The 27,251-nt window shown below is 41.1% G+C and overlaps 1 protein-coding gene across 1 annotated transcript in view; it reads right to left on the bottom strand.

Annotated features, from left to right (window-relative positions):
• The window catches only part of LOC122655318 (beta-glucosidase 42), a 92,049-nt gene that overhangs the window by 37,255 nt on the left and 27,543 nt on the right, over positions 1-27,251 (bottom strand). Inside the window, exons 4-6 of the mRNA XM_043849523.1 lie at positions 12,056-12,131; positions 4,943-5,017; positions 4,783-4,870 (exon numbers count right to left, since the gene is read on the bottom strand). Of these exons, the coding sequence (XP_043705458.1) occupies positions 4,783-4,870; positions 4,943-5,017; positions 12,056-12,131 (239 nt within the window). The remainder of the gene's footprint in view (positions 1-4,782; positions 4,871-4,942; positions 5,018-12,055; positions 12,132-27,251) is intronic.

Consider the following 27,251-nt stretch of genomic DNA (forward strand, 5'->3'; position numbering starts at 1 on the left):
AGTTTTGTAAGCATGCAGTTGATGAGAAAGGAAGCAGTAAAAAGAGCATCAGACCAAAAGGTCTTAGACCTGCATGCCAAATGGAAGACTTCGACTGACCTCCAATAAATGGCGAATTTTACTCTTAACTACCCCACGTTGTTGGTGTGTCCACACAAGTTAGCCGATGGATAATGCCATTATCAGTAAAGAAGGTTTGGAGGCCACCAAACATGTACTCCCCTTTATCAGAACAAACAATTTTGATTCAAGTTTCAAATAGACTAAGAATCATCTGATAAAAATTTTTAAATGCATCACAGACATCACTCTTATGTTTCATCAGAACAGTCCAAGTAGTACAGGAATAGTCATCAACAAATGAAACAAAGTAGTGATAGCTAAATAAAGAGGTAGTAGGAGAGGGTCCCCAAACATCAGTATGTCCAATATGAAAAGGAACAGTAGATCTATTACCTTGATATGGATAAGATGAATGACAATGTTTGGCAAACATACATGTTTCACATTAAAAAATATGCGAAGACGAAAAAAGAAGAAAGTAAATGAGGTAATTGTTTCCTCATTACAACAAAAGATGGGTGGCCAAGACGACGATGCCATAACATTACAGAATCCACAGAACTATTATCACTATGTCCACACACATAGGACTGAGTTGTGGGCAAAAAAGATGGTTGAGGTTCAAGAAGATACAGCCCTTTCTCCTCACGTCCACTACCAATAATCCTCTTCGTCACCAATTCCTGAAAAAAATAGTGTGAAGTAAAAAATGTGACACAACAATTCAAGGATTTAGTTAGGTGACTCACAGATAAGAGATTAGTGGCAAAGTTTGGGACATGAAGAACGGAATCAAGAAAATGGAAGATGTAATAGGAATACAGCCCGTACCAGAGATGGAGGAAACAGAGCCATCAACCATCCTGACCTTATCCTTACCAGAACAAATGGAGTAGGAATCATAACACTAAGACGTACCAGTCATGTGGTCAGTGGTGCCTGAATCAATGGTTGTGGATGGTATAGATGTAGAGGCCTATAAAGCTGAGGATAAAGAGGAATCTGGCATTGTTGGTGTAGAAGATGCTGCCCAACTGTGACATGACCCTACGAAATGCTGCAATATACTCTCTAGTAAGTAAGCTGGAATCAGCTTGTATACTAGGTAGGTACTCGGGAGTATCAGTCTCAATCATCATAGAATGTGCTCTAGCTCTCCCTCTACGACCATGACATACACTAATAGATCTACCACGTGTACCAGGAGCATGACCATGAAGAGCCCAACACCTCTTTTTAGTGTGTGCCCAGGTCTCCCATAATGGTTGCATCTCGGCCTATTTGTGTCATCTCCACGGGGTTGTCCTTGGCCTCTGCCACTACCACACCATTCTCTCTGGAAGCTAGAAGAAAGAGCATATGACTCAAGGGAGGAAGCAGGTTCCATGGCTATCCAACGAGTCTCCTCACTCTGTAAATAACTACACACCTAATCGAGAGATGGAAAAAGACATCTGCCCATGATTTGTATACGGATGGGCTCATACTCCGAGTTCAAGCCACAAAGAAGAATAAGAACACGCTCCTTCTCAAGAGTTCGATAAACTTTGACTTCATCTTCTGGGTTAGATAGTTGAACATCCCTATAATGATCATACTCTTCCCAAAAGTCAAATCATAGTATTATAAAATTCAGAAATAGTTCTATTCCCATGCTTCATTGTAAGGATCTTTTAGAGAAGCTGATATACCTTAGCCGAATCACCAACACGGTCAAAAATCTTGGAAGCACTATCCAAGAAATCTTTGGTAGTTTCCTTTCTCATAAATCTCTGCCCAATCTCAGGCTTCATACAGAAGATCAGCCAAGTCATAAGCGTAGAATTCTCAGTCTCCCATTTTAGATATGTTGGGTCGGTTGGATTGGGGGCTTTGATGGTGTCATTAACATACCCAAGCCTCCCCCTACTCTGGAGAGAGAGCTTCACAGAATGTGCCCAGTCCAAGTAGTTGGTATTGTCCAACTTCACAACGGATTTTGGGTATTTGAGTTGTCAAACACCATCTGAGTAAAAGTAGTACTCAAGACCACCTCTGTAGTGTCACTGCTTCCAGACATGATGAAGAAATACCTCTATAGTGTCACTGCTTCCAAACATGATGCTGAAATACACTCACAAATCCTGTTGATCCTACTTGCTGCCTTTGTCAGAATGCCCCAGAAGACATCAATCACCTATTCTTCGATTGTCCATTCTCCTCCTCAGTTTGGGCAGGAGTTTTAGACCGTTGCTGGCCTAAAAGACGAAGAATTCTTCCTTTCAACAAAGAGTGGATATGGGTGGATATATCTTTTGCAGGAAATACTATCTGTGATTTAATTGGGAAACTTTCTTTTAGTGCTTCCATCTCTTTCGATTTGGATGGAGCGCAATATAAGAAGCTGGACTTCCAACTCAAGACCTCTTCGTCAGATTTGGGATTCCATCTTTTTTGATGTTGTCAGTAAAGTTCCTAGGACCTCTCCTAGTTGCATTCCCTCCCCAAGGAACAGGCTTATTGTTGTATCCTCCCCTCTTCCCTTCTCTCCCACCCCCCCCCTCATAATGGTTCTCTCTTGTAAGTAGTTACTTTTCTTTCCCCTGTCCCCTCGGGGGGTCCCTTGTTGTTTCTTTTCCTTTTGGTAATGAATATATTATTCACCCAAAAAAAAAAAACCATTGGGGGGCTCTATGGCCTTATATCCTTTAAATAGAAACTAAAAGTGTACTTACAATAGGAAAGGAAAGTGTACTTCAAATAGGAAACTCTATCCATGATAGGAACAGATGTCCCGTATAACTAAAACTCTATCTTAACTAGTTAGAATAGGTATACTATTCAGGCAAGACTACATCCCATCCTTGACGACCCAGTGAATAATAACTACTTAATGAAATTAAACAATTCAAACTAACCAAATAAAATAAATCCTGTATTCCTATCTCCTACCCATAATTTAGGTCCATAAAGTGGCCTATTACAAGGAAAACCCATTAGACTAAAGGCCCAATGCATATATAACCCAACCCAAGGCTTATTTCCACAAACATAAGCCCAATTTGTGTTTCAACTACATCAATAAGCCTAATGAAATGTACTGTCTAATCAGGCTACCATCTATATTGCATATTGAAGTTGATTGGATTTTTATTCGTGATGTTGTGATGAGGAAGTTGATCTCCACTCCGTTCTGGTCAACAGCTTGGTGTTTACTAAAGCTTTATTTAAAAATGTGTTTCTTCAGGGGTGTTCCAAGCTGGGCAGAAGTGTATTATTTATGCTCCAGGTTGTAGGGGAGTGTTGAGAGCTTGTATCATAGGGCTATTCTTGTAATACTATTACTTGTTAGGGTCTTATGTGAGGTACATTAGTTATAAGGGCACCATTGTAATTCAAATATATTTTTTATTATAATTACATATTATTATTACCGATTGGAGTTGGCACAATTCTCTCCAATCGCGCTAGCTTCAATTTCTTCTTTCTTCTACTCTTCTTGTTTTACTTCATTATTATTGGTTGTTCAAGGTCTGAAGCTATTAGAAAGGTTAAGGTTTCACAGTCGAAGCTAGACCGAAGAGGAAGAAGACTCTTTATGGACCAAATATTCAGTGTTTAAGGTTTCAGGTGATTGGAGAAGAAATATTTTGGATACAAGACAGCTAGAAGATGACTTACTGGAAAGGAAGAAGCTGACCAGAGAAGATGGCTCACTGCGATAGTCAGTTTGGTTTACTATGGCCATTCTTGAACATCAGATCTGTTTTGTCACAGCTTCTGCTGTAAAACAGTCATTAAATAGACCATCTCGCAATTATGGCAAATAACATAAGATTTTATAAACAACTTAACTCTTGGACCCATTAAGACACCCGGACATATAGCCAACGTGCTGCATGAATAGAACTCAAAGATTCACTCAAGGACTCAGAGAAACTTTCACTTGAAGCATCTCCTTACAGAGAACCATCCTATCACACAAAGAAACTGTAAGGGTCTTTTCTGAACTAATTCAGAAGACATCTGGGCTCACTGAACCCCACCCCAACCCTTTTGCGTACCTAATGATCAAGCCTGCAGGTTTATCTATGTTTTTTTTTTTTTTTTGTGGATGAATAAAAATTTAATTACAAAGAAAAGAGGAGGAATATACAAGCCCGGAGGCCAACAAAGCCTAAGCTAGCCAGAGACTAGTTAGGGCGCAAAATGGTGAGAGGGAGACCCCAGGAAACAACAATAAGCCTGTTCCTTGGGGTATCTTGAACACTACTCGGGGAAAGGGATAAAGCTTTAGATGAAACATCAAAGAAGATGGCCTTCCAAATCTTGCCAAAAGAGCGGGAGTTGGACGTCCATCTTCTGAAGTTATGCTCCATCCAAATGTGAGATATAGTAGCACAAAAGGCAAGCTTTCCAACCGTGTCACAGATCGATTTGCCTCCAAAACTCATATGAATCCAAACCCATTCACGAGAGAGGGGAAGAGGCCTTCTACGAGCAGGCCAGCAATGGCGAAGAACTCGGTTCCAAATGGAGGTAGCAAAAGGGCAAGTGAAGAAAAGATGATCTATGTCTTCATGCCCATTCCAACAGAGGGGTTTATCTATGTTTGACACACCAAAAAAAAAAATAGTAAACAAGCTATAAGAAAACATTCCCATGCAAGAAGTGAAGCCACAAAAAATCATAGGGAAGATCCAATGGTGTAACTCTTCCTGATGAAAAGGGAAAACCTACACAATTTTCTCATTTAACCATCCTCCTATTGACTCATGAAGATTTGAAGGAAGATCCCAATGGTACAATGTTATGTAGGGCTGGATGCCTGCAAAAGAAAGGATGCCAAATCGGTATTACTGCTAAAAGCACATACAGGAATATCACAATGACTCCACACCTTTTTCAAGTAAAGCATTAATGACATTGTTGTAGTAGGCAATTCCTTCTTCATTGACTTTTGTTCCCAAACCATCTGCAAGGAGAAAATTCATCTTTTATCTTAATAAAGCAAACATGTGAAGGAATACTATAAATGCATATATGGATATTATCTCAATGCTCTACTTATCACATCGGTCGAAATTCAGTGTCCACCCCCACCCTTCAAAAACGAAGAAATAGGCATGAAGGTCTCCAAATATGCAAGGGTTACTGTTACCTTCTTACATCAGATGATCAGGAGGGGATATAAATAACCACAGGTCTTTCAACCCTTGAACTTCTGAAGTATTTGTACTGCAATAACCTTCCAGTCTAGGATAATTTTGTTTCATGTTACCAATTTCATTCAGCAGTTTCAGGAAGTAATTCTTTCAAGTTTAATGGTCCGTCCAGTCAATCGTTTCCTCAATCAAGAAGGAAACCTTTAATATTTTAGAGTGGAGATCAAGCTGTGAACTTATACCAAGCATGACTTTGGTTAGGGCCTATTGGAGGGCAAGGATCCATGTAGTAGACCCCATTTAGCTGAGTTTCTCCTGTCGTGCTGGGTTGGGCTTCTTCCCTCTTACTATCTTTCATCTTTCATATTGCATCATTCATTTGTCATTTGCCATTTTCCATTTCTCTTCTCTTTCCCCATTCTTATTTGCTAGAACTCAGTTTTCCTGTGTTGCGTTTGGATCCATGTAGCTGACCCCATTAAGTTGGGATAAGGCTGAGTTTGTTGCTGTTGTTGTTTGGAGATCAAGCTGTGGAACTGGGATGGGTTTAGAAAACCGGATACCCATTTTGCTGTCGAAAGGATGAATGCTGCTCAGGCCACACTCCTGAATTTGAGAGTTCTTTCCTCAGAAATACAGCTTTCTTGAGAGTTCTTTCCTCAGATTTACAGCTTTCATGATTGAATTAGTAAAATTTCATTGTTACAAAATCAAAAAAAAAAAAAAAAAAAAAAAAAAAAAAAGAAGAAATATTTTCCTGTAGGTAATCCCCTATTTGGGACTATAGGTATGCTTTTTCATGCCAATACAAGTACAAGAACAGATAATTGCTGATCTGTTAAGTCTAATATCAGTAGCATAGATTGACATACTGTTGGATGTATTGCATCTGCAACCTGATCAACAAAATGATCAGTTGACTGGTCAAACTTGAGGTCTCCTACTCCAACTAGGAATTGACCATTCCAGCAGATCCGACTCTTGGATCAAGCTGAAACTTTCAGCAGGTATTATAGGCTACTTAGAGAACTTCAACCGCATTATCTGGCCATCTGAGTTGTTGATTGTGTTTTATGCAATTTCTCTTAATTCTAGAGATTTGGTCTGTGTTTTCAATCCTATATTGGTTTTTACATATCAGAACCACATTACCTATGTTCAGATTTTTATACTAAGATTATGTGTGTTAGCAGATCTGAACTAGAGAATGTTGCTTGTATGATCAATGTGACCAAACAAACCATACATTTATAATAAAAGAGATTACAGCCTAATGTCTAAAATACCCCTAGCTTAGCCGACTTAAATAGGAGGTTCATAAACATAAAATTACAACTACAAAAAGACTGGTGTACATTATTCAACACTCCCCCTCAAGTTGGAGCAAATATGTCAATCATGCCCAACTTGACTAAGTTTGGATGAAATAGCTTTCCAGACAATCTATTAGTGAAAACGTCAACAACCTGAGCAGTAGACTTCACAAAGGGAACACAAATCACCCCTCTTCTAATTTTTCCTTGATGAAATGCCTATCCACTTCAATGTGCTTAGTGCGATCATGTTGTATCGGATTGTGTGCAATGCTGATTGCAACCTTGTTGTCACAGTACAACATCATAGGAAGATGAATAGGAACACCAAGGTTTTGTAGCAAGCCTTTCAGCCAAAGTAACTCACAAATGCCTTGGGCCATAGCACAAAATTCTGCTTCAGTACTAGAACGAGCCACCACATTCTGCTTCTTGCTACGCCAAGTGTTAAGATTGCCACCAACAAAAGAACAACACCCAGAGATAGACTTGCAATGTGTAGAACCAGCCCAATCAACATCAGTATACGCCTTTATCCATAGGTAACCATGAGGAGACAGGAGAATCCCTTTTCTAGGAGCTGACTTCAAGTAGTGAAAAATGCGAAGAACACCCTCCATATGAGAAGAGTAGGGATCATGCATAAACTGACTCACAGTACTCACAGCAACAGCAATGTCAGGACGTGTGTGTGAGAGATAAATCAACTTCCCCACTAGTCTTTGGTACCGGCCTTTATCAACCGGTTCACCCTCCTCTTTGAGACGAACATTAGCATCCATAGGAGTATCTGAAGGGTGACATCCTAACAAACCGGTTTCAGCCAATAAATCCAGGACATACTTCCTTTGAGAGAGAAAGATGCCTTTAGAAGATTTGGCAACCTCAATTCCAAGAAAGTACCGTAGTTTTCCTAGATCTTTAATCTCAAACTCCTACCCAAGAAAGGTCTTTAAACGGCTTATCTCATCACCATCATTGTCAATAACAACAATGTCATCAACGTAGACTATAAGAACAGTGAGTTTTCCACCAACCCTCTTTATAAAGAGAGGGTGATCAACATTACTCTGCTTATAGCCTACAGAAACCATGGCCTTGTGAAATCTGCCAAACCACACTCGAGGTGACTGCTTCAGCCCATAAAGTGCACGCTTCAATTTACACACTTTGCCTTTATTATTATCACAAGAAAACCCTGGTGGAATATCCATATACACCTCCTCATCAAGTTCTCCATTGAGGAAGGCATTCTTCACATCTAGCTGTTGTAGATCCCATCCAAGATTGACTACACAAGATAGCAAAACTCAAACCGTATTCAACTTCGCAACAGGAGCAAAGTTCTCCTGATAATCAATGCCATATGTCTGAGTGAAGCTCTTTGCGACCAGGTGTGCCTTATATCGATCCACAGTCCCATTAACCTTCTATTTGACCACGAACACCCATTTACATCCCACTGGTTTTTTCCCTGGAGGAAGAGCTACAAGATCCCAAGTATTGTTTTTTTTCAATGCTCTCATTTCTTCCAACATTGCTGCCTTCCACTTTCCATCTGCATAAGCTTCCTGCCAAATTTTAGGAATGGAAACAGAAGAAAGAGAAGACACAAATGCACGAAAGGATGGAGCAAGAGAACTATAAAAAACAAAGCGAGAAATGGGATGCTGAGTGCAAGTCCTAGTACCTTGCGATGAGCAATAGGTAGGTTTGAGGAAGAAGTCTTACCAGGAGAAGGAGGATCTGGATTCTGAGTCGGCAATTGGATAGGTATTGGTGCCACAGTGGATTGAAGCTGTCCTGTTTTGGAAAATCCTTTTTTATAAGTGATAATGTTAGAGTTGTCAATTCTCTTCTGAAATTCACTAATGGTTCTCTGGACTGGAGTCAGCTCCCCCTGAATAGGAACATCACCACCATTATTTTCCATGATCTCCCCCTGTAATGGATTCCCTTGAGATGAAGGGACAACAGCCAAAGGAAGCTGGGCAACATCTAAGGTGGGTTGGGCAGCATCTAAAGTGGGCTAGGCAGCATCTAAAGTGTATAAAATAGGAGGAAACTCAAGAGGAGGAATCACATCTTCACTAGAACTCTCCCCCTGAAGACATGCTGAAGAATAATATGGAAGGGTTTCATGAAAAACGACATCCATACTGACCAAAGTACGACGGGAAGGGGGATGGTAACACTCATAACCTTTCTGGATTGGAGAATAACCCAAAAAAATACACCGTAACCCACGGGGTTCAAGTTTGCCAGGAGATTTAGTATCGCGAGCATAACACACACAGCCAAACACCTTGGAAGAAACCACAAAGGAGGAATTCCCAAGTAAAATCTCAGCCGGACTACGGGAGTCAAGAACCCGAGAAGGTAATCTTTTAATGAGATAGGCTGCAGTGAGAATAGCATCCCCCCAATATTGGGATGGAACATTATGAGAAAACATCAATGCTCTGGCCACTTCTAATAAGTGGCGGTTCTTCCTTTCAACCACACCGTTTTGGGCTGGGGTATCTACACAACTAGTCTGGTGAATAATCCCATGATCAGCAAAATATATTTGAAATTGATTTTTTGTATACTCGGTCCCATTATCACTTCTCAAAATTTTGAGAGTAGCCTGGAACTGAGTTTGGACCATTTTATCAAAATGCTGAAAACATGAAAAAACTTGATCTTTTGTGTGCATAAGACAAATCCATGTGTGTCTAGAATGACAGTCAATAAAGGAAACAAACAAATGATTACCAGAAAGAGAAGTCTTACGACTAGGCCCCCAAACATCAAAATGCACCAAATGGAAAAGTGAAGAACTCCTTTTATTTGAAATAGAATAAGTTGAACGTGTCTGTTTGGCTAGAACACAAGCCTCACAAAAAAAATCATCCTTATTACATTCTTTGACCGAAGTAGGAAATAAAAGTGCTAAAATTCCTAATGGAGAGTGACCTAATCTAGAGTGCCATTGGTAAAGTTCAGACGAGACCAAAGAGTTCTGGTGTAGCGGAGAAGGTAATGGTGATGGAATAAGACGACCATCATCAAGTAGATACAATCCACCGTAAACTTTACCCAATCCAATCGCCTTCCCAGAGACCGGATCCTGAAAAACAAAATGGGAAGGAAAAAAAGTTACTTTGCAGTTAAGATCACGAGTAATACTACTAATGGAAAGAAGGTTAGTACTAAAATTAGGAATGTGCAAAACAGAGGACAAAGTAAGAAAGGAAGTGCAGTTGATGATTCATTTTCCAGAGATGGGAGGAAAGGGAACCATCAGCTACCTTGACTTTGTCTTTCCCAGATGTGGGAGAACAACGATTGGATAGGCTAGAGGAACTAGTCATGTAATCTGTAGCTCCAGAATCTATGATCCATGGATGGGAAGCTACGGAAGCACAATGACCACCAAATGAAATACCTGACCGGACAAAGTTTGAACCTGAAGGAGCAAAGGAATTGGCAGGAGCTGATGTAGTAGAAGCAGCAGCAGCAGAAGACCGTAGCAGATGTAGGAATGCCTGTAGATCATCATGGGATAGACCAGTGTCAATAGCAGGGGCTGGGGTAACAGTCTCAGTGTGATGAGCCTTGTTCTTTGTTTTTTTTCTTGGTAGCCAGTTTGGCCTCAAAATCAGCTGGTTTTCCGTGAAGCTTCCAGCATTTCTCTTTGGTGTGGTTAGGCTTGTGACAGGCTGACAGCGCTCATAAGTAACAGTCCATGTAGTAGAATCACCAAGAGAAACATGTCCAACAGGTGCAGGAGTAGCCTGGGCAGCAGTCTGGAGGGCTGATCTGTCAGTAACAGGATTGTGGAGCATAGCAGCCCGATGGTTCTCTTCAGTGGAGACTAACGCACAAGATCATTCAAGTGTGGGAAAAGGGGAATGACCCAACACTTGAACACGAATCTAGTCATGCTCCATATTCAAACTAGCCAAAAAATCATAAATTCGGTTTTTGTGCAAATGCTTCTTATATGGAGTAATATCGGCAGCTGTAGTGGGGTGGAAATCAAAAAAATAGTCCAATTGCTGCTAGAGACTGCGCAAGGTAGCATAATAATTGGAGACAGACAAATCCCTTGAGTAGTATGATTGGCCTTCTTCTAGAGTTCATACACTTGTGCATCATTACCAAGCTGTCCATATGTTTCCTTGCAAGCAGACCAGATTTGATGGGCTGTATCAAGGAGAAGGAAACCACTTGCAAGGTCTGATTGCATGGAGCCAATCAAATAAGACATGAGGATACCATTATTGGAGATCCATCTGGTCAAAAGAGGACCAGGAGCAGTTGGCATAGTAGTAGTACCATCAATATGTCCAGTAAGTCCACGGCCAGCAATGGCAAAGTATGCCGAGCGAGACTAGATCAGATAATTACTCCCATCCAGTTTGATAGGATTAGGGAGAAGGTCACGGTTGTCATTCTTACCAAACCCATCAGTGCCGAAGTGCCAGTAGAGACTTCAGAGTCACCCATAATGCAGCAGAGAAACCCAAATCGCAAAGAAGGGCTGGTGTGATGAGAAACCAGTAAGCACTTCAAGAGAAGAGCCAAAAATTGGTGGAGAGACATGTGTAATGATGATAATAAATGTCCCCAAAAATCAGCAGCAGCAGAGAAGCCAAACCCCTAGATCGATTTTATTAGAGTTTTGAAAAAAACCCTGTTTTTGGTGAGATCGATATAGGGGGGAATGGTGCCAAAACCTTGATGGATGGAGCTGAAACTGAGATCGAGTGTGCTTGTAGGAGTGGAGAATCACCCTTCCAAAAACCAGCTTCAACAAAGACCAGCAACACAAGGATCGATATTTTTCGGGTTTTGGAAAAAACCAGAATTTTGAAAAAAATAAATCAAGGAGAATAGATAGAAGCCTGTGCAATAATCTTCTGCAGTTCTTGCACTTCAAAAAGGTAAATCGAGTCCTTGTTCTGTAGAGAGGGTCAATCCAAAAAAACTTGAAGGCTTCAAATATCGCAGATAGGGAGCAATCTTCTATCGAGCAGAATTTTTTTATATCATGAATAAGGTGATGGAGGGCAGCATCTAGATCTTTAGATCACCTCATCAGTGCTGCCCTTGTGGGAGAATGAAGAACAAAAGGAGAGAGAGGAGGGAAGAAGAATTCAAGAATGAAAGAGAAGTGAGGGCCCTAGTTCGAAACCTGCTCTGATACCATGTTAGCAGATCTGAATTAGAGAATGTTGCTTGTATGATAAATGTGATCAAACAAGCCTTATATTTATAATAAAAGAGATTACAGCCTAATGTCTAAAATACCCCTAGCTTAGCCGACTTAACTAGGAGGTACATAAACATAAAATTACAACTGTAAAAAGACCAGAATACCCCCACGGTATTCTGGTGTACATTATTCAACAATGTGTCCAATAGTATCAAAATGTGTGCTGGTGTATCTAAACAGAGAGAATGACAACAGGATGAGTCCGTGTAAGTGTGTAACATAGATTAAAAGCTTGAAAGTGCTTACTTTACATAGCAAGAGATTGGACATACCAGGGAAGATACGAGACCATGATATGGAAAAACGATAAGCACCAAATCCCAACTTGGCCATAAGATCAATATCTTCCTGCATTTAAAAGAAACTAAATATTAAATAAATAAGCAGATTCCAAACGAATAAGCATTCAAGAAACTAACCAGAGTAACTCTCTTCTTCAAGTGGTCCACCAAGGAGTTTGATTAAGTGAAAGAATCCACATGATCCTAGTTTGCCTATTTGAATCCCATTCCATATCGAACTTTTCATCCACTCTACTTAACCAAATTTTTAATGGTGCTTCTACAAGTGTTGGTAAAGCATTTCAATGTGCGAAAAAACACACGGAAGTGCCCTTAATGATGCACATCCAGTTCTCAATTTCATGTCAGGGGCCAATTTACTTTGGTGACAAAATGAAAATTTAGTATATTTTGGCCATATCATTTGAATATTTCAGTCTTACTTTGAGTGAATACTTACCTATATTGTAAAAATAAAAGGACTTATAATGAGTGTTTGTGTGTGACAATTGTATTTAAAGATTGCATTTTTCACCCAAAAATACAGAATGGGCTGAAATTTTGGTGCGCAAAACAAAATGCTCCATGGACCTATCAACCTGTGTAACCCTATTTACCTATCAAAAAAAAGGTGGGGGGTGGGAACATATGCGCCTTGTTTTACAATGGACCTATGTATAACCATATGAAAGTTTGAGGTTGTTCAGAAATAGAATAATGGAAAAAAAAAAAAAAAAAGCCTAACCAGGAATGCTTGAAGATTCAAGATATGGCAGCAAGAAAATAATCGCCAGCATAAAATTGCTTAAAGCAATAGCAAAAGCTTGACAATTGCCAAGAACCTCTAAGCAACTCTCAAGGGAACAATGGTCATCCATTGCATGAGCAAAAACACACTGAATTACAATGACTCCCGCTGCATATCTATACACTCCCAAGGAATCCTATTTTACTGACTGTGAGGGAGGGAAGCTTCAAGTACCATCACTTAATAATTAAACTAACTCCTAATGTTACACTTTGGCAACTCCTACCAGTGCTTACCATTCCCAAACAACTAAAAATAGACTCTAAATAAATATTCCTGACCACATCTAAACTTCCTAAAAATTGAAATCATGACATAGACTGACACCGTATTAGTATATCAGTCAAAACTTTCCCAATTTAGCTTGGAATAAAAAAAATTCTTGGTCCTATTAAAAAGGTAACTAAATAAGCTTCAAACAGTGTCAGCATCCTGCCAAATGGACAAATTGATATTTCAAAGAGAGCTAATGAAAAGTGGAGGAAATAAAAGAAGAAAGTGGGCCATTTTGCTTCACTCATGCATTATCCACCTATCAAAAAGAAAGGTACGGCCCTGTTTTACAATGGGCCTATGTATAACCATATGAAAGTTTGAGGTTGTTTACAAATGGAATAATGGAAAGAACAAACCAGGAATGCTTGAAGATTCAAGATATACAAGCAAGAAAATAATTGTTAGAGTTTGTGTAATAAGGATAGTTTGAGCACTAGTTTAGTATCTTATTGTCTTATGTTGTAATTTTACTTTTTTACCTTTTACCTCCCTAGGGAGGTGTATGTAATTCTCACTTCATGTTAGTAAATCAAATAGGGGAGAGGAATCTTCTCTCCCTAACTTTTTGGCTACACATCTTCTTCTCTCTTCTGCTCCTCTCTTCCTTCCTCATCTTCTCTTCTACTCTTCTCACTATTATAGTTTATATATGTTAGAGCTTATATGTTGTAAGGGTACTTTAGGAACTAGTCAGTTTACTAGTTACCTTATATTGTAATTTTCCTTTTTTCCTTTTACCTCCCTAGGGAGGTATATGTAATTTGGTCTATTTCATTAGTGAAGTAATATAGGTGTGGTAGAGATAATCTCTCTCACACAACTTTCCACCAAATTCTCTTTCTCTCCATTTCTTCATCTTCTTCTTCTTCTCTTCTTCTTCCATCTCCTTCTTCTTTCTTACTTACATCATTTACCTAAATTTCAACTTGGTATCAGAGCTAGCATCTCTGGTTTGAGAGTCGACTAGGCTCGGTTGTGATCTTCACCTCTCTTTGGAACCCTAACAAGGTAGAGGGTTCCATTAGAGGCTGTAATATGTGAGATAATACACATTATACACTCTTTGGAGTTATACTCTTCAGAACCAAACTCATATGGAGAGAGTTTAGGAGCTGCTGCCAGTGGAATGACGCTGTAGAAGGCAGCTACCAAGTTACCGCCAGCCTTTGGAGGGAATTTTTCAAGTCTGCCTTATCCCTTCACCAATTGGAATGAGACCCTGTGCATCTGAATCGCCTAGGGGTCCTCTTTCAGACCCCCAAACACTTGAATGTTGAGAGGAATGGTTCTTGGAGAAAACTGCATTGCAGCCTTGGAAGAAAACCCAGGATTTCCGCCAGCTTCTCTCTGTTCCAGTTTCGATTCTGTCCCTTGGCAGATTGTTTTGCCTTGAAGCTAGGCCCATTTGAGTCGCCTAGAAGTGCTCTTTTGAAGCCCTAAGAGCTCGGTTCTTGAAGGGGGAAGATTGGAGAGTATTGCTCTCTCTTTTGCTGCTGTACAGGTATTGACAGCTCTGTTTTTTGCCCCCTATTTGACCTCTTATGGGAAAATGGATGTCTATTAGTTACTGAACATGAAGTGGTAGCTTGGTTTGGTTGATTTGGAGTTATTTGCCTACTGGTTGCTGTGGAATGAAGGCTATTGGGTGTTGGAGTGATTTGGTTGATGTTTTACAAGCTCTTGCTTCCTGTACACTAGCTGTTTTTTTGGTACTTGCTCTATGTCTGGTTGATTTGGTTGTTTGGAGCTACTTGATTGCTGGTTTGTTTCTGTATTTGGGTTGAGTGTGGTCTCCCCATTTGAGTTGGATTTTTTTTTCGACGTGGGATTGCTTGCTGTTGATGACGAAAATTTGCCTTGTTTCTCCGGTTGTGGTGTTACATTTCCTTGAGTTGTTTGCCTTGTTTGGCCTTGTAGAAGTGAATCGACAGAGGTTGTTTTGGTAGTGTGTACTCCCCATTGGATTTGAGTATCATTTCCTTTTCTTTGTGTATACCTACATTATGTCAGCTCTTCGAGGAAGAGGCCAGGGTCCACCCCAAGGAAATGACAGAGATATGTTCCGCTGTGACCATTGTGGAAAGATTGGACACATGCGAGAGAGATGTTGGGCGCTTTATGGCTATCCCCCTAGTGTGCAAGGCAGTAGGAGAGGGGGAGCCCGAGCATACACCTTGTTGACTAAGGATACACCTTTGCAATCTCCAGCTTCTTCAACTTCCACTTTACAGGCCTCTACATCTGGCCCTTCTGCTACCTCTAGGTGGGTCATTGACTCTGGAGCCACTGACCATATGACCGGCATATCTCAGTGTTACGACACTTACTCTATCTATTATGGTCAGGAAAAGGTTAGAGTTGCTGATGGTTCCTATTCTTCTATTTCTGGTATAGGTAGTGTCTATATCACTTCTCTCTCTCTCTCGATTCTATTCTTCATGTTCCTCAATTTCATACTAACCTCTTATCTGTGAGCCACCTAACCAACCCCTTGAATTGTTCTGTTACTTTCTTTCCATCTCATTATGTTTTTCAGGATTTGGTGACAAAGAGGATAATTGGCAGAGGACATGAGGAAAAGGGACTTTATCTTCGTGATACAGGAACACCCACCGTTCCTAATGCCCAATCCTACGTATGTGGGCGTATTGACAACAGTACTATGGACTCTGTGATGTTGTGGCATCAACGTTTGGGCCACCCTTCTTTTGGGGTTATGAGGACAAAACTACCCCACTTGTTTTCCTCCATTCCTTCTTCCCATGTGTTTCAATGTGAACCTTGTTTGTTTGCCAAACATTGCCGTTCTCCTTATCCTTATCATGGTCATAGATCCAATGTTCCTTTCCATATTGTGCACTCTAATGTTTGGGGACCCTCTCCCACTAATTCTTTGTTTGGTTATCGTTATTTTGTTTCCTTTGTTGATGACTATTCCCGGTCCATTTGGACCTTCTTGATGAAACAAAAAAAATGACGTTTATGATGCCTTTAAAAATTTTTATCAGCTCATTTATACCCAGTTCCGTACCCGAATTCAAATTATTTGTTTTGATAAAGGGAGGGAGTATATGTATGGAGGGTTTCAACAGTTTTTTACTGATCATGGCATTATCCATCAAAGTGTTTGTGTTGACACCCCTCAACAGAATGGGGTGGCTGAAAGGAAAAATTGCCATCTGTTGGAAGTCACTAGGAGTCTCCTGTTTGGCATGCATGTTCCCAAGACTTTTTAGTCTGCAGCCCTTCTTACAGCTGCCTTTTTAATCAATCGCATGCCCTCTAAACTTCTTGACTCCAAATCCCCTTTAAACTTGTTGACTCCTCAAACTTCTACTTTCTCTCTTCCTCCCAAGGTGTTTGGGTGTGTCTGCTATGTCCATGTCAATAAATGTGCTCGGACTAAGCTTGACCCCAAGGCACTCAAATGTATTTTCCTTGGATATTCCTCCTCTACCAAGGGGTATAAGTGCTACTATCCCTCTTCCCGAAGGGACACTTCTCTCTAAAGATGTTACCTCCTTTGAATCTATCCCTTTCTTCACTTCTTCTCAACATCCTCTTCAGGGGAAGAATAGTGGAAATGAAGAGGCTGCTTCTATCCCTTTCCTCTCACCTTTACCTATTTCTCCATTTCTGTTTAATATTGGAAAACACAAAGAAGGGATTGTTGTTGATACTAATACTCATTCAGGGGTTGATGCTAGCAATGAAAATGAGGTGGTTGTGGAAAATGGTTCTGGTAATACGAAGGATTACCACATTAAGTACAAAAAAGGTGAATGCTTGCAGAGTAAAGCAAAGAAGACCTACCAAAAGCCCTCTTTGGATCCACATCCTGAGATACATCCTCCCCGGTCAAGTAACATTCCTTCTCTTCCTTCTGATTTAGACCTTCTGATTGCTATTAGAAAAGGAAAGAGAGCTTGCACTAATCCTATTTCCCAGTTTGTTTCCTATGATGCTCTCTCTCCTACAAGTCTTGCTTTTACTGTTGCTCTCTCTTCTATTTCCATTCCTAAGAATCTCAGTGAAGCTATGTCTGACCCAAAGTGGAAACAAGCCATGTCTAGGGAAATGATGGCCCTTGAGAAGAATGGTACTTGGAAATTGGTTGATCTTCCCAGGGGGAGAGTCCCAGTCAGATGCAGGTGGGTTTATACAAACAAGTATAGGTCTGATGGTGCAGTTGAGAGGTACAAGGCAAGGTAGGTGGCCAAAGGGTATAGTCAAGTGTATGGGATTGACTATCAGGAAACATTTTCTCCTATAGCTAAGCATAATTCTATTCGGGTTCTCTTATCATTGGCAGCCAATAGAGATTGGCCACTGTTCCAGTTGGATGTGAAGAATGCTTTCCTCCACGGTGACTTAGAGGAGGAAGTATACATGCAGCCTCCTCTTGGCTTCAAGTTCCCTTCAGCTGAAGGCAAGGTGTGTCTCCTCAAGAAGGCTTTATATGGTCTTAAACAATCTCCAAAAGCATGGTTTGAGAGGTTCAGACAGACTATTCGGAAGAATGAGTATTCTCAGAGTCAAGTTGACAATACTGTATTTACCCGGAGTGGTAATGGTACCATCACAGCTCTTATAGTCTATGTTGATGACATTATTGTGATTGGAAATGACAGCGTTGAGATAGCTAGACTGAAGTCCTACCTGGCTCAACAGTTTGAGATTAAAGATTTGGGTCCCTTGAAGTGCTTTTTGGGAATTGAAGTGTCAAGGTCCAAGAAAGGTATCAACATATGTCAAAGGAAGTTTGTTCTTGATTTGCTGAAAGAGACAAGTATGTTGGGCTGCAAACCAGCAAGCTCTCCTATTGAGCAGAATCACAAATTAGGGGAAGATTGTGGTCACCCTCTTGTTGATACAGGGAAGTACTAGAGACTAGTTGGGAAACTCATCTACCTGTCTATGACTCGCCCAGATATTTCTTATGCAGTGGGAGTTGTGAGCCAATTTATGCATGCCCCCAAGAGTGGGCAATTGGATGCTGTATACCATATCCTTAGATACTTTAAGTCATCCCCAGGGAAAGGACTATTGTATGCCAGACATTATCACCTCAGCTTTACAGATGCTGATTGGGCTGGATCCATCTCAGACAGAAGATCTACTTCTAGTTATTGCACATTTGTAGGTGGTAATTTGGTTACATGGAGAAGCAAGAAACAACCTGTTGCAGCTAGATCCAGTGCAGAGGCAGATTTAGGGCAATGGCACATGGAGTTTGTGAACTTATATGGCTGAAACGATTGGTTCAAGAGTTGGCTATGATAGTAATGATCCTATGCGGCTCTATTGTGACAACAAGACAGCTATAAGCATTGCTCACAATCCGGTGCAACATGATAGAACAAAGCACATCGAAGTGGATCGACATTTCATCAAGGAGAAAATAGACTTTGGCTGTATTTGCACTCCTTTTGTGAAGACAGGTGATCAATTGGCAGACATCTTTACCAAAGGGCTTTCTTCTCTTCAGTTTGGTACTCTATTATGCAAGTTGGGAATGCATAATATTTATTCTCCAGCTTGAGGGGCTGACGAGAGTAGGGGAAGCACCGGTTCTGGCCATGCCAGACGTTCAGAGAGTGTTAGAGTTTATATATGTTAGAGCTTGTATGTTGTAAGCAAGGAATTAAGTATCGGAGCGTATCGTATCGTCTCGGCCGATACGTCTCGGTATCGGTCATGGCCGAGACGAGACAGGTCGAGACGTATCTTTTTTTTTTAAAATGCAAATCTCTCGAATGTATCGGTATGTATCGACGATACATATCGATACGATACGACTATGCGATACGATACGGTCGATATGTATCGATACTGATGAGACATGATTTAAACCATTATTTTATTATTTTGAAATAACGATACATCGAGTACGAGCGTCTCGATGTATCGAATGTATCGACCGAACATATCGATACATCCGAGACGTCTCGCACTTAAAAACCACATGGGCCCAAGTCTTCTCAAAACGAAAACTCGGAGCAGAGCAGGTGGCGGAAAAAAACAGTTCCAGCTTTGAGAAACCATAAAAAACATCTTTAAACTTGGTTTTGCCAAAGATTTGTTGAGGGCTTTGATTCCTTGCTCAAAAACGATCCTAAAGGAGGTGAAATCTCATCATTTGCCGCATCTAACAGCCCACATTCGAAATCAAAAGGTGTTCTTGAAGGGCAAGGTAGGTTTTTTGAAAAAAACTTGATTCTTTTGTTTAAATCTTTGATTTTTCGTATTTTTTTTGTTATGATTCAAAGGGAATATGTTAAACTAACTTAGTATTGCATTCTTTGTATACATTTACAAAGATTTGAGTTCAAAATCCATGTTTCTTTGCATTTTTTACCCAAAACCGAAAATTGCTTCTTTAAAATGACTTTTTTTTTTTATTTTCTTCTAAAATTTAAAACAAATGCTAATGTATATAATATATGTACTATATTATGTATAGATCTATCACATTCCAAGAAGATTATATATTTACCCTAAAATCTATCACAATAGTCACTCCTATTGTTGAAGACCCTTACAGACATGACTTTGATCCACCCCGACATTCTTCATGGCAATTGAGTGACTTTACATGTAAGAAATTTCATCTTTTAATCTTTTATAACAATTTCAATGTGCCGCACTTGTCGGGTTATTGATTATTCACAATTCTTAGTATATATGCATGATATATGACACAAATTGCTTGTTTATATTGTTTTTATTGTCCAAAAGTGTATTTTCATGTGTATTTTGATCATTTTCATGCGTTTCTGCACCGATCGATACGTATCTCCGATACGATACGATACGATACGATACGTCTCTTAAAATCGTCCGACCGATACGATACCCGATACCGATACTTAAATCCTTGGTTGTAAGGGTACTTTAGGAACTAGTTAGTTTACTAGTTACCTTATATTGTAATTTTCCTTTTTTTCCTTTTATCTCCCTAGGGAGGTGTATGTAATTTGGTCTATTTCATTAGTGAAGTAATATAGGTGTGGTGGAGATAATCTCTCACACACAACTTTCCACCAAATTCTCTTTTTCTTCATCTTCTTCTTCTTCTCTTTTTCTTCCATCTCCTTCTTCTTTCTTACTTACATCCTTAACCTAAATTTCAACTCTCACCTCCTACCTTCTCCTCTCCTCTCTTGAATCGATCCTTACATCATTTCCAACTTGGTATCAGAGCAGGTCTTCGGTTTGAGAGTTGTCCTACCGGTACTCTGTTTCCATTTCTCTCTCTTTAAAACCCTAGGTTACAAAGGGGTTCCAATGGAAGAGACCATTGTGTGAAAAACTCAAAGGAACCATGAAATAAGCTTGGAAGAGGTTCATAGGAACATCAAAAGGAGGTATGTGAAGCAATAGGAGCTCAAAATACTGTTCACGATACTGTTCACATGAACAGTGATTTCGGTGTTGGAATGGCTCTCTCTCATCTGGCATCTGTTGGAGTTGGGTCTTGGCTCATTGAAGTCGCCCTAGGCTTCTCTTTCAAACACCCAAAAGCTTGGTTGCAAAGGAGGGAAGCCCATGGTCTGCAACTCAGTTTTTCTGCCACTGCTACAGTACTGCCAGTTCTGAAAAAAACTGGCTAGGGTCAGTTTGTTTGCTTCGCCTGAGATCTGTAGAGGTTGGAACCAGGTTCCTTGGAGTTGCCCTAAGGTCAATTTTCAAGCCTATATAGGCTCAGCTGGTAATACCTAGCCCTCATTCTCTGCAACACCAAACTTTGCTGCTCTGTTTTTAAGACTAGAGTTTGCATGCCCAATAGAAGAACTGCTGATTTATTCATAGACTGAGGGCAAAGAGAGAATTTTGACTTGCAGTCTGTGGTTGAGATGTCTAAGACTCATCATTATTGAATCTAAAGGTGATCTATTTTCTTCTTCCAAAAATGTCATCATAATTGGTCAATCATTGATGGAAAAATGAAAGGCTGTCCTTGATCAAGAAGGTCACTTATACACCATTGAGCCCTCTCATATACATCAAAGATTTACTAAGGGTTGCTACAAGTTGAGCCTTCAAAATCATCAAACACCATGACTATGATGGTTCAAGAAGAGAAACTAAATAAAGCCAAACAAGATGAAGAACTTACTGTCTACTAAGCCTACCGAGGAAGTTCAACCACTTCAAGCAGAAATGAGTTTGTCAAATACCCTATTGAAAATAAAGATATTTCATTGTTGGATTGTATGGGCCAGAATACTGTGGGGGTATTCTGGACTTTTTACTACTTTTATGATATGTACAGCCATATCGGCTTAGTTAGGGACAATTCTGTCCATGTAATATTTTCTATTCATTATAAATATATGGCTTGGGGTCTGCCTTAGACTATCCAAGCATTCGGCTCTAATTCTATTCCTGTTGACATGGCATCAGAGCAGGTTTCGAATTAGGGCCTCTCCACTCTCCTTTTTTTTCAGCCTTCTCTTTCCCTTCTCTCTCTCTCTTTCTCTCTCGATCTCTTCCTCCCTTTCTTCCCTTGTTTCTCTTATCCCAATAGGGCAGCACTGATGAGGTGATCAATAGATCAAGTTGCTGCCCTTTCTCACCTCATTCAATGCAAGAAAAATTCTGATCGATAGGAACCTCCTCCCTACCTGCGATATTTGAAGCTTCAAGTTTTTTTTTGGATTGTTTCCACCTCAACCTATTGGAACCAATTCTTCTTATTGATGATCAAGACCTGCAGCAGATATTTTTGAACAAGTTCCTATCTTCAGCCAACTATTGTGAAGACCTCCTTGGATCGAATTTTCCCCAAATCAGGGTTTTCTCAAAACCCTGACATATATCGACCTTGGAGTTACAGGTTTCTATTGGTGGTGATATTTGAAGGCCTGATTAAGCCCCTTTGGAACTCCACTCGACCAAAGTTTCAGCCCCAAACAGTGTTTCATTTGAAGGATTCTCCCCTCCATAAATTTCAGCAAAAATAGGGTTGTTTTTCAAAACCCTGACAATGTCGATCTAGGGGATTCACTTGTCTGCTACTGCTGATTTTTGGAGACATATATTCTCCCATTGAAAGAGGATTCTCCTCCAATTTTCAGCCCTTGCCTTGAAGGAATTCTTGGGTTTCTCATCCCACCAACTTCTCTGCGATCATGGGTGACTCAGTTAATTCGACTACAACTTCTGTTGGTGATGGCCAATGCAAATCAGATTTTCATACCTTTCCTCCTAATCCAATCAAACTGGATGGTTTCAATTACCTGCTTTGGTCTCAGTCTGCTTCCTTTGTCGTTGCTGGCCGTGGCCTTACTGGTCATATTAATGGCACCAGTGTTATGCCAACTGAGACTGGTCCTGCTCAAGACAGATGGCTTACCAATAATGGGGTGCTCATGTCATACCTCATTGGTTCGATGACTTCAGATCTTGCGCATGGGTTTCTTCTCCTTGATATAGGCTCTCAAATATGAACTGCTGGAAAGGAAACTTATGGGCAGCTTGGCAATGATGCCCAGGTGTAGGAACTCAGGAAGAAGGTCCTTCACACTACTCAAGGAGAATTGTCAGTCTCCAAATACTATGCTACTTTGCGTAGCCTTTGGCAACAATTGGACCACTTCTCTGATTACCACCCTACTACAGCTGCTAACATATTAATTCATACAAGAAGCATGTGGACAAGATCAGAGTATATGATTTTTTAGCTGGTCTGAATGTGGAGTATGGCCAGATTCGGGTTCAAGTGTTGGGCCATAAACCTTTTCCTACCCTTGAACAGTCTTATGCTTTGGTCTCCTCTGAGGAAAACTATAGGCTGCTATGTTGCACCCTTCTATTACTGACAGATCAGCCCTCCAAACTGCTGCCCCGACTACTCTTGCACCTGTTGGCACTCTTTCTGGTTATTCCACTACTAAAACTGTTGTTTGTGAGCACTGCCATAAACCTTCCCACACCAAAGAGAAGTGCTAGAAACTTCATGGGAAAACGGCTGACTTTGAAACTAAGAGGGCTGCCAAGAAATAAAGCGGTCATTAGCATTGCTCATAACCCTATCCAGCATGATCGTACTAAGCATGTGGAGGTTGACCACATTTCATCAAGGAGAAGCTCGAAGCCGGAGTCATCTGTGTTCCCTTTGTGAAGTCTGCTGATCAATTATGTCACACCCCAAACCACCCCCTGGGAGGATTAGGTAGGTGACCCGAATTGCACTGTAGCAATCCGCCAAATCCCAAGGATCTAGAAGCTGTTAATCCATTCAAGACACACACATCCACAATAATACAAAATGTAAAACACAGAGTGTTGCGGAAAGCTATATTTATATTAAACTTGAAAGAAAGTAAAGAAAACAAATATATACAAAAGCATTGTTTTAGTTTATTCTCTCTCACTCTCAGAACATCTGCAGCCCCCAACTCTATCTGAAACAGCTTTACACAAAAGAATATAAACAGGGCAAGGCAACCCAAGCCCCAAAAACAAAGCTGTACAAAAGAGGGAAACTCCAACAAAAACAAAAAGGAGTGCCACAGTCAAAACAGAGTAAGCTGCACCCCTTACGGGTCTTCATCAGCTACCACCGAAAATACTCGTACCAGCAGTATGACCTCCGTCCGAGTCCATACCAATATCGTCATAACAACCATAGCCCGCCTCCCCGCCACAGTAACATCCACCTGCAGGATCATCTAACAGAACCACATATAACAGAGTATGAGCTCCACCGAGCCCGTGAATGAAATATCACCATGCATGCACATGCAAGCCCAACCATATGAGTCCTACATGAGGTGCAGTTCATTTTATTTATTAGCCACCTACCATCACAACTAAGGCGGGTTAGTGCTACTACAATCCCCAATACATGTATCCCTGGTGCGGGCTTTTAACCCCCTTCCCGCGATACACCCATTGAGTTGTCAGAGAGGACCAATCAGCTCCCGCATCAATCACCAAGGTTAGCCCAACCAGCCCTCTGGGATTAATCTGTGAGGCATCCATCCTCTTCACATATCATATGTAGAGAGATTTAAAATTAGGGAAAGGCTTGGATGATCTATTCACCCCAACACATCTTTATTTATAAGAGTAATAAAAGAATAAAATTATGTACATGAGCAATGTGGGACTAAACCACATAATACCAAACTAATAAAATAACAAAGAAAAGAGGTCCCAATACCCCACGCGTATTCGCCATATATCTAACACTCCCCTCAAGTTGGAACATATATATCATGCATGCCAACTTGACTAAGATAGGATGAAACAAACTTGCATCCCTTAGTGAACACATCGGCCAGTTGATCAAGACTTCACAAAAGGAACACAAATGAGGCCGGCCTCAAGCTTCTCCTTGATGAAATGTCAGCCACCTCCACGTGTTTAGTACGATCACGGCAGAGGGTTATGAGCGAGTGCTAATGGTCGCTTTATTGTCACAATAAAGCATCGTGGGAAGATGGACAGCAACACCAATATCCGTAATAACCTTTAGCCCAAGTTCCAAATTCCTGGGGCCATCGCACGAAACCGGCAAAGATGACCCCCCCCCGCCCCCCCCTGACACCCCCCCCCAGGTCCCACCAAACAAAGGCGACCGAGATGATTTCTGTCAGGAGAACCACCCCAATCGGCATATAGGCTTCAACTTAAGGTGACCCGGGGAAAAAGGATTCCCTTCGGAGCGGACTTAATACCTCAAATCGAGGACGCATCCAAGAGGGAATAGGGATCATGCATGCCCACCAACCACAGAGATGTCGTCGTGTGTGGAAAGGTAGATTAGCTACCTGCCTCCCCGCCAAATAAACGCCCTTTCACGGCCCCCTCTTTCTCCCTAAGTTTGTAGAGCTTCCATAGGAGTTCGAAGGATGACAACAGCAGCCCTGTTTAATCAATAGATCAAGGACATATTTCCTTTGAGAAAGAAAGATGCCCTTTGAAGAGCGAGCAACTTCTATCCCTAGAAAATATTTCAGAAAGTGCAAGACTTTGACCTCAAACTCACGAGGAGGAGCTTCAAACCCGGATAGCATCACCATCATTACCAGTGACCACAATATCATCCACATAGACTATGAGAAGAGTTACCTTGTCACCAACTCGTCGATAAACAAAGTGTGATCAGCATTACTCGCCTATAACCTCGCTGAAATCATAGCCTTGGGAAATACGCCAAACCATGCCCTAGGCGGATTGTTTCAGCCCATAAAAGTGCACGCTTCGTCCTACGAGACCTTGCCTTGGTCCTGTCATCGAGAAGCTGGTGGAATGTCCATATATACCTCCTCCTCAAGCTCCCCATGGAGGAAGGCATTCTTTTACATCTAACAGAAGATCCCACCCAAGATTCCTGACAAGACAGATAATAGCACCCGGACGGTGTTGAGCTTCGCGGCTGGCGCAAAGGTCTCCACGATAGTCAACTCCATAAGTTTGAGTGAACCCCTTGGCACCAGGCGTGCCTTATATCGATCCACGAGAACCATCAGCCTTACGTTTGACCCACGAAGACCCATCTACATCCAGCTGGTTTCTTTCCGGGAGGAAGAGTCACAAGCTCCCATGTATTATTTTTATGTAGTGCTCTCATTTCTTCCAACATTGCTTGCCTTCCACTTTCCATCCTGTAGATGCTTCTGCCAAGTTTTAGGAATCGAAGTAGAGAAAGAGAAGATCAAAAGCACGAAAAGATGGAGAAAGAGAACTATAAGAAACAACACGAGATATGGGATGTAAGTACAAGTCCTAGTACCAGCTGCGGTGAGCAATAGGTAGGTCGGAAGAAGAGGGATTACCGGAGATGGAGGATCGCGGATCCGCCGAGCAATTGGATGGGTATTGGTGCTAAAGTGGATTGCAAGCTGCCCTCTGTTGGTTCTGCCCCTTGTGTAGGTGAGTATGTTGGAATTGTCAATTCTCTTAGAAATTCACCAATAGTTTCTCGACCTGGAGTCGCTTCCCACGAATAGGAACATTAACAACACTATTTTCTATGGTCTCCCCCAAAGGATTCCCATTAGGTGAGGGAGGAACAGCCGGAGGAGGGTGGACATCATCGATCAAAGGAGGTAGGGCAGCGGCCGTGGGTGCCATCAAAGGAGGCCGGACAGCAATCGGAGGAACCTCAGTGGAGGAATCTCAAAGGGCACATCTTCACAGAACTCTCCCCTCAAGAGGTGGTGAAGAATAATAAGAAAGGGTCTCACGGAAAACAACATCCATACTACCAAGGTACGACGGGAAGGAGGATGGTAACACTTATAACCTTTCCGGGTTGGAGAATAACCCAAGAAAATCAACGGAGCCCACGAGGCTCAAGCTTGCCTGGAGATCTCGTATCCCTAGCATAACACACACCCAAATACTTTGGGAGGGACAATAAAGGAGGAATGGCCCATCAAAATATCGTAGGGGGCACGGGAATTAAGAACCCGAGAAGGGAGTCTATTAATGAGATAGGCGGTGAGAACCGCATCCCCGATATTGAGAAGGAACATTCCTCGCAAAACATCAAAGCCCGGGCCATTTCCAACAAATGGCGGTTTTTCTTTCTGCCACACCATTCTCAGGCAGGGGTATCAACACAACTAGTTTGGTGAATAATGCCATTATCACCAAATATTTTGAAATGGGATTCAGATAAATTCGGTTCCATTATCACTTCTCAATATTTGAGAGTAGCACTGAAGGCGAGTTTGAATCATCTTATGAAAATGCTGAAAACATGAGAAAACCTGATTTTTAGTGTGCAAAAGATATACCCAACTGTTCGAGAATGACAATCAATAAAAGAGACAAACCAAATGACCGACTGAAATAGGGCTCATGACTAGGGCCCCAAACATCGGAATGTACCAAATTAAAACAAGAAGAACTCCTTTTATTTGAAATAGGATAAGTTGAACGTGTCTGTTTGGCGAACACAAGCCTCACAAAAAAGTCATCCTTAGTATGTAGGGTGACCAAACTAGGAAATAAATGAGCTAAAATTCCCAAAGGGGTGACTTAACCGAGAGTGCCACGGTAAAGTGCGAGAAGAGACCAAGGAGTTCGATGCGCGGAGAAGGCAATGGTGGGGAGAGAAGCGATCGTCATCAAGCAGTACAAGCC

This window comes from Telopea speciosissima, chromosome 3 (assembly GCF_018873765.1).
Source record: "Telopea speciosissima isolate NSW1024214 ecotype Mountain lineage chromosome 3, Tspe_v1, whole genome shotgun sequence".
NCBI classification, from domain to species: Eukaryota; Viridiplantae; Streptophyta; class Magnoliopsida; order Proteales; family Proteaceae; genus Telopea; species Telopea speciosissima.